At 34.9% G+C, this 17,835-nt stretch overlaps 1 protein-coding gene across 2 annotated transcripts in view; it reads left to right on the forward strand.

The window, feature by feature from the left end:
* LOC150099340 (serine/threonine-protein phosphatase 2B catalytic subunit 2-like) overlaps positions 1-17,835 on the forward strand; it is a 273,967-nt gene that overhangs the window by 169,401 nt on the left and 86,731 nt on the right. For both annotated transcript variants that reach the window (XM_090404069.1, XM_090404070.1), the window contains exons 7-8: positions 273-350; positions 12,269-12,363. In XM_090404069.1, the coding sequence (XP_090260195.1) occupies positions 273-350; positions 12,269-12,363 (173 nt within the window). The remainder of the gene's footprint in view (positions 1-272; positions 351-12,268; positions 12,364-17,835) is intronic.

The following is a 17,835-nucleotide window of genomic DNA, read 5'->3' on the forward strand; positions in this document are numbered from 1 at the left end:
TGTTATTATGTAAATAGTTACAAAAGTTTGCTTTTTTTCTGTGCATATTGCATGTATTTCAGTATGTTACAGTAAATTTTAAGTTCGAAGCCTAAAACTATAGTCATCTACAATCATTTCCTTACTTGGTATATATTAACTTAAATGTGTCCTTTTACTGGATGATTTTTAAAATATCAAAGCAAAATATGATTAAAAAATATATATATGGTATGAAATTTGACATAAATCAGTTTGATTTTGCTAAGATTTTTTTTTTTTTTTGTATATAGCTATGCAGCATGTTGTGAATTCTTACAACAAAACAGTCTACTTTCCATAATTAGAGCTCATGAAGCCCAAGATGCAGGGTAAGTGTTATAATATTTTATTAAATTAATTTTTTTAAGTTAAGAAAAACATAATTTGCACACTGTTAAGAATATTCCTAAATAAAATATAGTAATATTCTTGTCACTTTATTTGCCTATTCAGTTATTTGGTTTAGATCAGAGCAGACTTTTGAAATTGGTAAACTTTGGGATATGACTCAGTTTTCATTCAGCTAGTTTTGTAAGTTGTCCAATATTATTAATGAATTAGTGAGATTCATTTTTTCACATTTTAATCCCAAACTGAATGAAATTTGAATTAGGGAAACTAGTAATTGCTTATTCATACTGGTAAATTGAGAGTACCAGATAACTAAATGACAAGATAACACAAAAGAAGTGCTGCAGATGAGGAGAATTGTGACATAGTAGTAAAGAAAGAAATATCATGCTTGCATGGAGGGAGGTTTTCACAGGATAAAGGGTGAGCTTGAACAGCTGGGAAATTCCTGATAAGGTGTGGCAGAGAAGAGAAAAGGAATAAACCATTGAAAGAAAAGAAAAGAATAAGAAAGAGCACCAGGTAGAGAGAAAGTAAGCAGTATTGTGTTTCAGTGGTGGAATCGCTTTACAATACTCCATCCATGAGATCATGGTCTCCTGGAGTGTAAATTAACACGTTGACTGCCGTAATGTTAAAAAATTTTTTGATCCCCAGGCCAACTTCTTTTTGTTTTACAATTTGCTTAAAGTAACATAAAATAATCATATTTTATGATTTTTTATTTATTTCATGCAGCTAAATAGATTTTTTAAGTGCGAATCACGTGTGCACCGCGCGGCCTGAGAAGAATTTTTTTACTGCTGGGCCGAGCGGTTCGCACTTCACACAAGGTCAAACTTGGATATATATGACGCTTACGAACAGTTATATGTGTTGAGTGTTTTGTCCGGTGGAATAAATTTGTTATAGTGATAAATATTGTTATAAATTGCCCTAATATGGGAGACTACGAAAAAGAGCAACGTCATTTAGAAGCCTTGATAAATGAAGTTCTATCTGATGACGAACCATATGAATATTCTACGGAAAGTTACTACGGAAGTGATCTTAGTTCTGTGTCTTCAGATTCTGATTCTCTCATTGCTAGGAAGAGAATAAAAGTATCTACAACTGGTAATACCGAAGTTTTCGCTCCTAGTACATCTCAGTTTACTGCTGCTCATTCTGTAGACCAAACAGTTGATGATGTTATAAGAAATTCCTCAGATGAAATACTTGGAAATGTGAATTCAACCGACCTACAATGGAATGAAATTACAGGTGATAAACTAAAACATTTTCAGTTTGTGGATAATAATTTTGGAATAAAACAAAATGTTATTGAAGAAATGCATGATAAACAGCCTGTAGACTTCTTTTTTATGTTTGTTGATGAAGGACTGCTGGACCTAATGGTGCAAGAAACTAACAGATACGCTCTTCAAAAACTCAGTAAGAGAAGTTTACCAAAAGCAAGGATAAGAAAGTGGAAAAACACAAATCCCAATGAAATGAAGATATTTTTGGGTCTGCAAATTTGGTTCGGTTTAGTGCAGATGCCAAAATTAGAGTGTTATTGGTCGAATAACATCCTCTATTCTACAGAAATCAAACAAGTTATGTCAAGGAATCGGTTCGATCTTCTTCCCAGTAACTGGCACTTCACAGACAACGAGGGTGGAAATACTTCTGAAAGACTTTATAAAATTACACCTCTCATAAATCATATAAGAAAAAATTTCCAGAAAATAATGACGCCTTCGAGTAATATTTGCGTTGATGAAACTTTAGTTCCTTTCCGAGGTCGTATTGCCTTTCGACAGTACATCAAGAATAAACGACACAAATTTGGCATAAAACTATTCAAATTGTGTATTGAAGATGGATATACATATGATTTCAAGATATACTGCGGCGCAGAAAAGACCAATGCTACTAATAGTGTTCCAACTTCAATTGTTATGGGACTTTGTGAGAATCTTCTTGACCATGGACGCACAATATTTGTAGATAATTATTATACCAGTATTGAATTAGCGCACAAACTTTTGAATAGACAAACACACCTTGTAGGCACTTTGAGAAAAAATCGAAAGGGAATTCCACAGGATGTTACCCAGAAGAAATTGAAAAAGGGTGAAATAATTGGTAAAGAAAGTGACACAGGGGTGGTGGTAATAAAATGGTGCGATAAACGTGAAGTGCTTATGTTATCAACAAAACACACAAACAAAATGAAATCCCTTACAGCAAGAAATGGTAATGAAGTGCAAAAGCCGGAAGCTATTATGGACTATAACAAAAGCAAAAGTTTTATTGATCTATCTGATCAGATAAAAGCCTATGCTTCTTGTCTTCGAAGAAGTGTGAAATGGTATCGAAAACTCGCAGTTGAAATTCTTTTAGGTTCTGCTGTGGTGAACGCTTTTATAGTATATAAGCGAGTTACTGATAAAAACATTAGCATCACAGAATTTAGAGAAAAAATCGCAAAAGAGTTATTAGGAATTACACCAAAGGAAAATAATGTCGCTTCGACTTCAGACAAGGAAAAACATATTTTAGAAGAGGTTGGTACCAGTAATAGGAGAAGATGTACATCTTGCTACAAAAAGTTAACCGAAGAACATAATAGAAAATATGCAACATCTAAGGCGACACAAACACGGTGGAAATGTGTTCAGTGCAAAAAATTTTACTGTGTTCGTTGTTTTACTATTGTGCATAACTGTAGTTTGTAATTGTTATAATAATTTCACCTAATTATTTTTTTCATATCAATTTGTCTATTATTTGACATTTTTTTGTTTATTAGTTTTTCAATTGTTTAGAAGAAAAATTTATGATTTGTAACATTTCTAATGACATATATTATAAATAAATATTTAGCACCATTGTTATTGTTTTATTCAACATTAGAAATTGGCCTAAATCAGGTAAAAATAAAACCCCTATAATAGGTCGTGTAGTTGAAATTCTACTGTGCTAACCATATAAACCTGTTTACCAGGCCCCACATTTCCATTACCCATAAGAATTTCATTTAGATACGAATCACGGGTGAACTACACGGCCTGAAAGAAAAATCTTTATGCGAATCAAATATGATTCACGCAACGCATTGAACAAATGTAGTGTGAATCGTATTTGATTCATACGGCGGTCAACGTGTTAAAGATATTAATGAATGTTAAAATGCAAAACGGAAAGTGAAAGAGTTAACAGTTTGGAAAAGTACAAATGATTAGTAAGGGGATGAACAGAACAAAAGAGTTATTACAAGAAGTGGAAAAGAAGAGAGAGAGAGTGAAGATTGTAAATTGCTTGTCGCAGTGTTATTACTCTCTGTGAGGCGACGACTGTGCCATTTATTTTTATCCTCTATGAAGAGACAGTTTTTATACAGAATGTTAATTAAATATACAAGAGTTCAATCTGATTGGTGCAGTGACTCTAACTTCATACCTTTTAGAATCCAGGAAATTACTGACTCAAGACTAAATAAATAAATAAGTATATATATATATATATATATATATATATTTATTTAATACATTTTGAATAAAATAAAATTAATAACTATAAAACTATTTGGACCTAAGGCCTTCTAAAGAGAAACTATTCTTTAAGATCTCCTTTATCTTTTAAGGAATATTTTCATTCTCTCATTGACTCATTCTGTTAATAGTTTATTTTACATGTACTTAATTTAGACTGAAAATTTTGTTTTTCACAACAGATTCTCACAAACTATAAATGTTTATTAGAGTCAGTTATTACACTACTTATTATTATTATTACACAGGCAAGTCATAAAACTCATCATTGGAGAACCCAAACTATCAACACAATATCTGTCATACCTCTAATTGAAACCATTAACAAAGCACTTACAACTGACTCAGGTAACCTATTCCATTCATTCGACATACTCCAAGTGAAAAATCTAGTCCTCATGCCCTTGCTAACCATATTCTTTCCCAACTTCTAGGTATGACTTCTTCTTCTGTCCCTTTAGCCAAGTATTGAAACATTTTCCCTACATCAGTCCTATGAAATTCTTTAAATAACTTAAATGTTATTTATTGTTGGAAGTTTTTTCACTTGGTTAAATATTAAAGATATTTTAAATATCTTTAATTTATCTATAAATTAAAGATACCAAAAAATTATATACTTTGCTTAATCCTTTATCCAAGTGTTAGCTTCTTTATACGAGTTGCCCCCCTTGTCCTGAAGCATTTTCAGGACAGGGGGCAACTCGTATAAAGAAGCTAAGACTTTACATTACTTGTCTTAGTATCCCATAATGCAAAGCACATATCTTTTGCAGACATGTATAATGCTATGCATTATGGGAAGGGTCACTACCCAGTCTGGTTTTGACCTTCATTGGGGCTTCTTCAGTGGGAGCCAGACCAAGAGGTGATACTGAGGTTGAAGTAATGCAGAAGTCATATTTTCATCCATGAGTTGCCAAAAGGTGTCGTAACTTATTATTAAATTACTCTGAATTAGAGAAAGATATTGGAAGTTTTTTCACTTGATTATACTATAAATTAAAGATACCAAGAAATTATATACAGGTATCCCTTGCTTAATGCAGATTTCATTACCATGGCAAAATTAATTGTGGCAAGAGTTTTGATTAACGCGCCTTTAAATTTACCACGCAAAATCATGCTCATGCCACGAGGCTGCTAGCCTTGTGGTCATCCAAATTCTCTTAATGATCTGTATGAGAATGTGAAAGTTTTATTTTCCCCACCAAATACAACATCATTGTTACAACCTATGGACATGGGAGTCATTGCAACGTTCAACAGCTATTTTCTTAAAAAGACATTCTCAAAGGCAGTTGAAACAACAACGGGTAAAAATCATGAAAATCGTGCAATAAGGCAGGGAAAATCGCAAGAAAATCACGCCACGAGGCTCAGTGCCAGCCACTTACTTCCCTGCTAGCATTAAGAGTCAGTGCATTACAAGCAAAAACTGGTGAGATCTTTCTGAGCAATAAATACAAAATGTTATATTCAGGCAATAACAATCAAGGAAAAGAAGGAGTAGCCATAGCACTCAACACAAAATACGAGGCTAATCTTCTTGAATGGCAGTCAGTCTCAAGTAGAGTAATGTGGGCAAATATAAGAATCGGGAACTGGACAATGAGACTTATTTGTGCCTATGGTCCCACAGAAGGTTCTACTAAGGTAGAAGTGGAGGAATTTTTTGAGGCTTTAGAAAAAGCAACTGACACAATGAAAAAGGAAAAGTTGTTCCTTGTTGGGGATCTAAATAGCAGAGTAGGAAATGATTGTGAGACATACAAAAATATTTTGGGAAAATTTGGAGAAAAGAACAAAGCTAATAATAATGGCAAATATCTGTTGGATTTCTGCTCAGGACATGGACTAGTTATTACTAACACCATGTTCCAACATAAAAATGTGCACAAATTCACATGGAGAGAAGATGCAAGGAATAAGAAAAGTCTCATTGACTATGTTATTGTTGATAGTGATGTTTTCTCCCTGGTGCAGGACACCAGAGTGTACAGAGGATTTGAAATCGGAAGTGATCACTATTTAGTCCTGAGCAGGATAAAATTGAATTTCATATTGAAAAGAATAACATGTAAGAAAGTTTTAAAGTGAATAAAAGTTGAGCAGTTCTCAGATGTGAACTGTAGACTAAAATTAATTTTAGTCTACAGTTTACACAAAGATTATTGAAGAAAAAATGAAACAGTTTGAGAACAGGAATCAAACCTTGGAGATTCAGTGGCAAACTCTGAAGAAAACATTGATTGATTTTGCCAGAGAGGCATGTTGGTGAGGTTGTCTGCAAGGATAAAAAAAATCAGAACTCCCTGGTGGACACAGGAAGTTAAAAAGGCAGTGAAGGAAAAGAAGAAAGCATATCAAAAGTTCCTGTCAAATAAGTCACCTTGTGCTCTTAGAAAATATATAGACAAATGCAAGAATGCTAAACAGTGTGTAAAACTAGCTAAACAAAAGTCATGGGAGGACTTTGGCAAAAATATAGAAAATAAATATCAAGAAGGTGGCAAAATATTCTGGAGGTTGTTTAAGAAGCTTAGGAATGGAGGAAAGAGTGCTGTAAAAGAATTTAGAGATGATAAAGGTGACATGAAAACAGGAGAAAAAGATATCCTTGAAGTATGGAGTAATTACTTTGAAAAACTGCTAAATGAAAAACAAGCAGTGATGACAGCACAGTGGTGAAAAACACTGACCAGGCATGCAGGCAGGAATATATATCCATACTTGAAGTAGAAAAAAAAAAGCCATCAAAGGCTTGAAATGTGGAAAGGCAGCAGGAGTAGATGATATTCGACCAGAAATGCTGAAGTATGGTGGTATGAGAGTGTTACAGCGGCTGCACTGCATAGTTCAGAAAGCCTGGACAGAGGGACGAATTCCTGATGATTGGAGTAGAGCTCTCATAGTACCCATATATAAAAAGGGAAATAAAACTGAATGTGAGAATTACAGAGGTATTTCCCTACTGAGTGTTCCTGGCAAGATCTATGCAAGTATACTTGAGAAACGGTTGAGAAGAATTGTGGAAGGAAAGCTTGGTGAAGAACAAGCTGGATTCAGGCCAAATAAAGGCTGTCGGGATCAGATCTTCACTTTACGACAAATAGTCGAGAAAGCATGGGAATATTACAAAGATCTGTATTTAAGTTTTGGCGATTTGGAAAAGGCATATGACAAGGTGCCAAGAGAGAAGCTATTCGATACGCTACAGTTATATGGTGTCAATGGGGCACTATATCAAGCAATAATTAGTCTTTATTTGAGTTGTAAGCCAGCAGTTAGAATTGAAGGAAGTACAGGAAGATGGTTTAATGTTAAATCTGGTGTGAGACAAGGATGTACATTATCCCCTCTGTTATTCATTATCTATATGGATCACATTATGAAGGAAAGTGGTATTAAACATGATATCAAAATTGGAGATGTTAATGTCAGCTCTTTGCTTTATGTGGATGATGTTATACTTCTAAATAAATCCGCTACAAGTCTGCAAGATTCTCTGACTAAATTAAATAACTGTTGTAATAGATATGGTATGAAGGTCAGCAATAAAAAGATAAAGACAATGAAAATAGGCAGAATCATTGAAAATGTCAACTGTGTTGTGAATGGAGAACCTGTGGAACAAGTAAAACATTTCAGCTACTTAGGCACGATTTTTACTGAAGATGGTAAATTAAATATGGAAATAGACAACAGAATCAGCAAAGCTGCTGTATGGTGGGAAGCCAATTGAATAAATTCATATGGAATAAGAGAGAAATTAGTCGGAGCACTAAATTAGCTGTATACAAGACAGTGTTCAAACCAGTTTAATGTAACTTCATGTCACTTGCCTTAATATCCCATAATAAAAAGCACATATCATCATCATCATCATCAAATTCCTGACATGTACCCTCAAGGGATGTACAGTATATGATAGTAATGATGTGCGTTTTTCATGTAGTACTAATTTCCTATCTACAATTTTCCTCCATATCAATCTGTTACCTGTCAAGACTCCAACATTATCATATCTCATATTTCTATCTTCTAAGGCACTTTTTACTTTATCAATCTACCTATATCTTGGTCTTCCTCTGGGTCTTTTTCCTGCCAACCTGGCAGAGAACACTTCTTTGGCTAATTTTTCCTCACCCATTCTGTTTAAGTTACCATACCACCTGAGATTAGCTCTGCTAGCACATTCCTGGATGCTAGTAATGCCAAGTTCTTTCCTAATATCCTCGCTCTTAATATGATATTGCCATTGATGCCATCTGTTAATGACCCTAATCTTTCTCAGGACTCTCATATCTGTGGTCTCTAGTCTTTGGTCAAGTGTTTTACTTCTAACCCTGACCAGGTATACGGTCATCTTTTTCTCCAGTTTTCATGTCACCTTTATCATCTCTAATTCCTTTTACAGCACTCTTTCCTCCATTTCTGAGCTTGTTCAACAACCTCCAGAATATCTTGTCACTTTCTTGATATTTATTTTCTGTGTTCTTACCAAAGTCTCCCATTGACATTTGTTTAGCTAGTTTTACACAGTGTTTAGCTTTCTTACATTTGTCTCTGTATTCTCTATCAGCACAAGCTGACTTATTTGCCAGGAACTTTTGATATGCTTTCTTCTTTTCTTTCACCCTCTTTAACTTCCTGTGTCCACCATGGAGTTCTGATTTTTCTATCCTTGCAGACAACCTCACCACATGTCTCTCGGACTGAATCAATGTTTTCTTCAGGGCTTGCTACTGAATCTCCAAGGTTTGGTTCCTGTTCTCAAACTCTTTCATTTTTTATTTTTTTTTTAACTATGTTTGTGTATTTTAGTTTACAGTTCACATCTGAGAGCTGCTCAACTTTTATTTGCTGTAAACCTTTCTTATATGTTATTCTTTTCAATATGAAATTCAATTTTATCCTGCTTAAGACTAAATGGTGACCACTTCCAATTTCAAACCCTCTGTACACTCTAGTGTCCTGCACCAGTGAGAAAACATCACTATCAACAATAACATAGTCAATGAGACTTTTCTTATTCCTTGCCTCTTCTCTCCATGTGAATTTGTGCACATTTTTATGTTGGAACATGGTGTTAGTAATAACCAGTACATGTCCTGAGCAGAAATCCAACAGGTATTTGCCATTATTATTAGCTTTGCTCTTTTCTCCAAATTTTCCCAAAATATTTTTGTATGTCTGACAATCATTTCCTACTTTGCTATTTAGATCCCCAACAAGAACCAGCTTTTCCTTTTTCATTGTGTCAGTTTCTTTCTCTAAAGCATAAAAAAAACTCCTCCACTTCTACCTTAGTAGAACCTTCTGTGGGACCATAGGCACAAATAAGTCTTATTGTCCAATTCCCCATTCTCATATTTGCACACATCACTCTACTTGAGACTGCCTGCCATTCAAGATTAGCCTCATATTTTGTGTTGAATACTATGGCTACTCTTTATTTTCCTTGATTGTCATTTCCTGAATATAATATTTTGTATTTATTGTTCAGAAAGATATCACCAGTTTTGGTCTTTTTTGTTTCAGTCACCCCTATTATGTCGATCTGGTACTTATCCAATAAACTACCTCTGCTTTGCAGATGACATCGTCCTGATTGAAGAAGACACAGCAAGGCTTGAACAGACATTGCAAACACTATACACAGAAGGAAATAGATATGGACTAAATGTCAACTTTGAAAAAACTAAAGCAATGATATTCGGACAACATGAGTTACTGAACAGAGTTACGATAGACAGATTTCAACTGGAAAATGTGAAACACTTCACATATCTTGGATGCCACATTACGCATGACTTGGACCCCAAAAAAGAGATAAAAATTAGAATAGCCAGAGTAACAACTATTTTAAAAGCCATGGACAAAATATGGATGTGCTGACGAAACTGCACATTGTAGAAACCTGTTTCAGCAGCATGCTCTATGGATGTAAGGCCTGGGTACTCCTGAGAAAATCTGAAAGGAGGATATTAGCATTTGAGAGGAAGTGCTATAGGAAGATCTTGAGAATAAGCAGGATCCAGAAAGTGAACAATGAGGAAATCTACAGATGAATACAACCAAAAGAAAACCTGATCCAGAAAATAATCAAAAGGAAACTATGTCTCTTTGGCCATATATGTAGAATGAAAGATGAGAGTAAATTAAAAATGCTGCTGTTTGGGATGATTGAAGGAAAGAACAAAAAAGAACACCAAACAGAGAATGTGGCGATGTGACATTGTCAAATGATGCAGAAACTCTATACACAAACTGAATCATTTTGGCCAAAATAGAATGCAATGGAAGAATCATATCAAGATGGCATCAGACACCTATGGGCATTGGACCCACGGTTGTTGTTGATGATGATGTTGATAGTACCGATCTTGAACTCTGGTGGTATTGATTTGGGGTGTGTTTTCAGATTTGTTCCAGTAGCTGACTTTTTGCCGTTTGGCCTGGTTCCCTGGCAAAAACAACAGGAGCAATGTTTACCTGGGCGATGCCTCCAGCTGGCATGAAATTCTGTCGTGTTGTGCCATCATTTTATTGGTTTAAGCTAATAAGAATACAATTTGGTCAATAAATCCCAAACTACCATCCCATCCTTATTTGTTCAGTATCCAGGTAGATACCTAACAATGTGCACCACAAGAAGGTGAGGATTGGACATTAGGTCAGAAGCCCTAGTTGGTTTTCCGCATTCCTTTAAAGACTATGTAGAGTCTCCTCTCTGTCAATCTGAAATAATTTGACAGCATGTAACTCATTTCTCTGTAAATGTTCCACGTACTCATTAACCACATTAAGGAGTTTAAATTATCTAAGATGAATAGTAAAGTATCAAGTATCCACATGAATACCTTACCTTCCACATGGATAGTAAGGTATCCACATGCTATTCATTACGGGAAGGGTCACTACCCAGACCGATATCAACCTTTATTGAGGTGCTGTCAGTGGGAGCCAGACCCAGAAGTGATACCAAGGTTGAAATAATTCAGGTCATATTTCCATATAAAAGTAGCCAAAAGGTATCACCTTATTACTAAAATACTCTGGATTAGAGATAGATGTTGAAAGTTTTTTCACTTTGTTATACTATAAATTAAAGATGCCAAGAAACGAGTTGCCAAGTGGTGAAGTTATTTCACATAGTGCAAACACATTGCATAGTGTTTGCTTACACTTGGATAAAGGATTAAATCAAGAATATAATTTCTTGGCATCTTTAATTTACAGGTAAATCTCCTGAAAGAATCTGTATACAGCTGAAATGCTCTGTTTCTTAGCATGATACTTCTATTTATCTTTTTTTTTTTTCATTAAAACTAATTGTCCGAAGTAAATATGCTCCTTCACATTTTTAATAAGATTATCTGCTAATTTTAGTTAATTTGTCTGAATTTTTCATTAATATTAACATTTATGTTAATTTTAAACCTTTTTTCTTCCATGTTTTCTCTATGAAAGTCATTTAGCATTTTTTGAGATCATGATAACATCATGATATTATAGGCAGTCAATAGCATTTTAAAAAATGTCATATGCTTTCAGTTTAATTGTTGTTCACTCTTTTTTGTTGCTATCTTCCTATATTGAAAAAAATGTCTGCGAAATATAGCCAAAAATTCAACAAATAAACAATTTTACTTAAGTGACTTTTGTCATTAATTAGTGTTACTTCCTCTTATGTCTCAAATTTTAAATCAGTTCAGTTTCCTTATTATTGTATTCTTCATAGATACATTGCCCAGAAAGGGCCTCACACTGGGTTTGAGCCAATTCCATCATTAGTTTGAGAAGTATATATTATATATGAAGTAACTTGTCCACTTTGCACTTCAGTTCTTGTCAATTCCTTTATTTGGAAGGTGGGGAGATATTTGATCAATCCTTCCATGCTGACCAGATCTTGGGATCTAGCTTGCTAGGTAAGGTAATATACCTGGGAAAGAAGGCAGATTTCCACTGCATGAGACTGAAATAGAAAAGATTCAGTCCCTTGAATATTCTAATAACACTCGTGGAGGGGAGGAGCAAGAAGGAAGAAAGAAAGAAATAAGAGTAGAGACCAATCTGTAGATAATATAATTGATGTATATTATATGAAGACATGACCCAGCATCAGGTACTTCGGGGTTCACTACTTGTGTACTCACTAGAGTGATCCTTTTGAGGAAATATGATTCCTAGAAGACATGAAAATATGATTTGTAAAATATACACAAAATTTCATATGAAATATATAGTACTTTATGGACTGTTTCTGTTTGTTTGTTTATGCAAATATTTTAATTTTCATTATTCATATTTTTGCATATGTATTTCAGTTCTTTTTTTTTATTATTCAGTTATCGCATGTATAGGAAGAGTCAAACAACTGGTTTTCCTTCCCTCATCACGATTTTTTCTGCTCCAAATTATCTTGATGTATATAATAACAAAGGTAAGTAAAATCTTCAGCATTTCCTTATAAGTTTAGAAAAGTGCTTTACATTAATGAAACAACTTAACATTTATATACTGATTTATTTTATTAATCTGAAATGGTCCAGTTTAGAAATCACATAAAAGCCTCATTGGTTTTTCTATTGAGAATTTTTATTACTCCAAAGGAAAGAATGTTTTGTTGAGAACAATATAAAATTATGAGTTACATTGCATAGTGAATTATAATACTCTTTTGTTTATCATTGTCATGTTTTCTAGTATAGTATAACATATACTCACAAGAATTTTACTAGATATTATGATAGTCCAACACAATCAATACTTCCTGACTAATTTCTTATCAACTTTCATCAAAATCAGTCCATTATTTGTCAGATCTCTAATTTGGCCATCTCTTTTAAAGTGCTCCTAACTACATCAAATAAAGAAAAATGGCCAAAAAATAAAAACGACCAGAGGAAGACTAAGATGCAGGTGATCTTCCTCTGGGTCTTTTTTTGAATGCTAATAATATAAAGTTGTTTTTTTTTTGATATCTTCCTTTTTAACATGATTAGAATCCTATACACAAGTGTAAACATCTGTGTGAAGTACTTCATGACTAGAATTCTTCTATATAGAGACTGTTGATTTCTTCCTTTACTAAGGCAATTGATGCTAAGTTAATAGTCACCATATACAAGTAGTCTTCTAATAAAGTTACTTCATGCTTATGCTTATACTTGGATATAAGATTTAAATAAGATATAATTTCTTGTCAAGTGTAATATATATTGTGATCAAGTAGAAAAACATTCCACAACTATCTCTCGTCTAGAGTATTTAATGATAAGATGATAAACCTCTTTTTCTGCTTTTATATGAAAAGTATGTAACTTCTTGTGTCTGGTTCCCATTGATGAGACCTCAATAAAGGATAGTTCTAATTTTAAATAGAGCTGTTAAATAGAGAATAGAAATATTAAATAAAGAACACAAAACAGTGGCGGGCAACTTTAACATGCGTAATTACATTTGCTGTAGCATGTGTGAAATGTATGGCCTTTGCCGAATGGGAGCTTTTTGGAAGGAGAATGAAACTGGAGAATGTGTTTGTTGAAAGTGTTCATGAGCGAATGCCAGAAGTGTGAAGAGAGAGGCGTGATAGCAGTAAGTTGAAAAACGAAATACATGGTAATGTGATTAGTGTAGTTAGTGTTGCAAGGAGTATAAGTGACTGTACAAATGACATTTTTGAATATGAAGAGAATGACCAGAAGGTAATGGAAAACTTTGCACCCTTACATGGAGTTCTCCATAGAACAAAACGTGAGATTGAGTGGTTGAGAAATGCCTGGAAGATGGTATGACACAGAAGGAAAGAAAGGGGAGAGAAGGCAGAGCACAAAAGCTTGAAAATAAGGATTGGATTTTGTATGGTGATTCATTGATATGAGGAGTCCTTAAGAATAGTATGATGAAATCATGTTTTCCTGAAGTTAAGATAAAGTATGTCAGTGATAATGTAAAGATGCAGAGAGTTAAAGTGAGAGGGATGTTTATTTTGGCAAATGTGATTTACCAGGTGACAAGTGTGGTATGCAAGAAGATATAAAAGAGTTGCTAGTGCATGTGAAAAAGAAGACTGGGAAAGTAAAACTTGTGAGTCTGTTGCTACGGTATGATAGAGGCAAGCTGAGACGAAGAGCTATGATTGCAAATGAGTCATTGTGCAGGAGGAATGTGTAGAGTGAGTTTGATGGAAGGAATGATTTTTATAAGGTTGATGGCTAACATCTAAATAAATTTAGTGTTAGGCATCTTGAGAAAGTGTTCGCTGAAAGTTCAGGTGTACAAAGTCAGGGAAACTAGGATGTTTAGAGGTTAGTAAGTGGGAGAGTGATCACATGATGAAAAACGTAACTTTAGAGGGCTAAGTAACGCAAGGTGTAAGGGAGGTTGTGGGATGAAGGGGATATTGCAGCTTATGTATATTAATTCCAGAAGTATTTGAAATAAGGTTCAGGTGTTTTTGGCATTGGTCAGCACAACTTGGCCAAAAGTTCTAGGTATTAGTGAGACATGGTTGACCGAGGATGATATGGTCAAAGGAATAGAATGCAAGGGATATAGTATTGTCTTCAAAGAGGACAGAAGGAACAGGATGTTGAGGGGGGGGACTTTTGCTAATGATAGCAGAGGAATTAAATCCAAAAAGAGTGGAAGTACATCACAGGAACAGGGTTTCAGAGGGCATTTCATTTGAACCTGTCTGGTTGAGATAGAAGTCAACAGGACTAAATATGTAATTGGTTGCTGTTATAATCCAGGAGGTGATATGGGAGAATGTAGATAACATGCACTTGCAAATTAGCATAATGAGTACAGGGTTGAGTAATTATTATGGGGGGCATAGATTGGGAAGAGGAAAGGTTACAGGCAGTGAAGGAAATGGAATTTATACAGCTCCTGAGAGATAATTACCTGAGGTAACATGTAATGGAGGGGGACATAAAGTTTGAGAGTGCTGAATCTGATTATTACATTAGAGAACTTAACACCAACTAATCTAGGTATGCTTCTTCCACTTGGAGAAAGTGATCATGTAGTCTTGACCTGGGAGATTCCCAGGCATGCAGAATTTTCTATTAAGAAGAGAATATATGTGGAATTACAAAGCAGGTGATTATAACAAGCTGATGAGTCAACTTTCAGCAGTGCCAGAGCACTGAGGAGAGATGTTTGTGGTGCATAGGAGGTGGTCAAGGGATGCTTGAAGAAAGCAACATCTAATTGTATACCTAGAATAAGAAAGATAAATCAGGTTGGAGTTAGTGCTTCATTAAGCAGGAATTGCACACAAAGAAAAGGTTGTGGAGGAATTATAAAGAAAAAGGTGATCAACATGCATATGAGCAGTATACGGCACAGGCAAGAAGAGTGACCAGTATGGTAAGAAAGGTTAAAGCTGATTAGGAGAGAAAGCTAGCTGATGAGGACTCTAAAGAGTTCTTTTGCTATGTGCCAAGTAAAAGGAAGAATGACTCTGGAAGGATGGCTTATAAAATTGTTGATGATGGGGAGGTAACAGAACCAAATAAATAGTTGAATTACTTAGTGAACATTTTGCAAGAGTGTACCATCTAGGTGGTGACATTCACTGATAGGAGAATAGAGGTTAAAGAAATTGATGTGCTTAAAATATCACAACCTCAATATGAACACAGCCACGGGACACTAGATGGCATGTGTATTACAAGAATGTGCAAGGGAATTATCTTTCCTCTGACCAAGCTGTTTAATTTGAACCTCAGTACTGGGAAGGTGCCATTTTAGTGGAAAGATGGCAAAATAGTCATCATCAAATTCCTGTCATGTAGCCTCAAGGGGCGTACAAATTGAAAAATTTACATCATTACTAACTTCCTATCTACAATTTTACTCCAAATCAGCCTGTTACTTGTCAAGACATCAACATTATCAGATCTTATATTTCTATCGTCTAAGGCACTTTGTACCATATCAATCCACCTATATTTTGGTCTTCCTCTGGGTCGTTTCCTGCTAACCTTGCAAAGAACACTCATTTTGCTAATCTTTCCTCTCCCATTCTATTTAAGCGACTATACCACCTGAGATTAGCTCTGCTAATGCATTCCTGGATGCTGACAATGTCAAGTTCTTTCCTAATATCCTCATTTTTAATATGATATTGCCATTAATGCCATCTGTTCATGCCTCTAATCTTTCTCAGGACCCTCATATCTGTGGTCTCTAGTCTTTGGTCAAGTGTTTTACTTCTGACCCATCTCTCAGATCCATAAGTTAAAACTGGTTGGAACATCTTGTATACAGCTAATTTAGTGTTCTGACTAATTTATCTCTTATTCCATATTAATTTATTCAATTAACTTCCTACCATACCAGCTTTGCTGATTCTGCTGTCTGTTTCTATATTTAATTTACCATCTTCAGTAAAAATCGTGCCTAAGTAGCTGAAATGTTTCACTTGTTCCACAGGTTCTCCATTCACAATACAGTTGACATTTTCAATGATTCTGCCTATTTTCATTGTCTTTGTCTTTTTATTGCTGACTTTCATACCATATCTATTACAACAGCTACTCAATTTAGTCAGAGAATCCTGCAGACTTGTAGCGGATTTATTTAGAAGTATAACATCATCCGCATAAAGCAAAGAGCTGACATTAACCTCTCCAATTTTGATATCATGTTTAATACCACTTTCCTTCATAATGTGATCCATATAGATAATGAATAACAGAGGGGATAATGTACATCCTTGTCTCACACCAGATTTAACATTAAACCATCTTCCTGTACTTCCTTCAATTCTAACTTCTGACTTATAACTCAAATAAAGACTAAGTATTGCTTGATATAATGCCCCATTGACACCATATAACTGTAGTGTATTGAATAGCTTCTCTCTTGGCACCTTGTCATATGCCTTTTCCAAATCGTGAAAACTTAAATACAGATCTCTGTTATATTCCCATGCTTGCTCGACTATTTGTCGTAAAGTGAAGATCTGATCCTGATAGCCACTATTTGGCCTGAATCCAGCTTGTTCTTCACCAAGCTTTTCTTCCACAATTCTTCTCAACCGTTTCTCAAGTATACTTGCATAGATCTTGCCAGGAACACTCAGTAGGGAAATACCTCTGTAATTCTCACATTCAGTTTTATTTCCCTTTTTATATATGGGTATTATGAGAGCTCTACTCAAATCATCGGGAATTCGTCCCTCTGTCCAGGCTTTCTGAACTATGCAGTGCAGCCACTGTAAGACTCTTATACCACATATTTCAGCATTTCTGGTCGAATATCATCTACTCCTGCTGCTTTTCCACATTTCAAGTCTTTGATGGCTTTTTCTACTTCAAGTATGGATATGGATTCCTGACTGCATGCCTGGTCAGTGTTTTTTACAACTGTGCTGTCATCACTGCTTGTATCATTTAGCAGTTTTTCAAAGTAATTACTCCATACTTCAAGGATATCTTTTTCTTCCGTTTTCATGTCACCTTTATCATTTCTAACTCCTTTTACAGCACTCTTTCCTCCATTCCTAAGCTTCTTCAACAACCTCCAGAATATTTTGCCACCTTCTTGATATTTATTTTCTATATTCTTGCCAAAGTCCTCCCATGACGTTTGTTTAGCTTGTTTTACACACTGTTTAGCTTTCTTACATTTGTCTCTGTATTCTGTAAGAGTAAAAGCTGACTTATTTGCCAGGAACTTTTGATATGCTTTCTTCTTTTCCTTCACTGCCTCTTTAACTTCCTGTGTCCACCAGGGAGTTCTGATTTTTTTATCCTTGCACACAACCTCACCACATGCCTCTCTGGCAGAATCAATCAATCTTTTCTTCAGAGTTTGCCACTGAATCTGTAAGGTTTGATTCCTGTTCTCAAACTTTCATTTTTTCTTCAATAATCTTTGTGTATTTTAGTCTACAGTT

The sequence above is a fragment of the Typopeltis vanoorti genome, chromosome 14 (genome assembly GCF_054136105.1).
Source record: "Typopeltis vanoorti isolate ZY-2024b chromosome 14, IOZ_Tvanoo_1.0, whole genome shotgun sequence".
In the NCBI taxonomy this organism is placed as follows: Eukaryota; Metazoa; Arthropoda; class Arachnida; order Uropygi; family Thelyphonidae; genus Typopeltis; species Typopeltis vanoorti.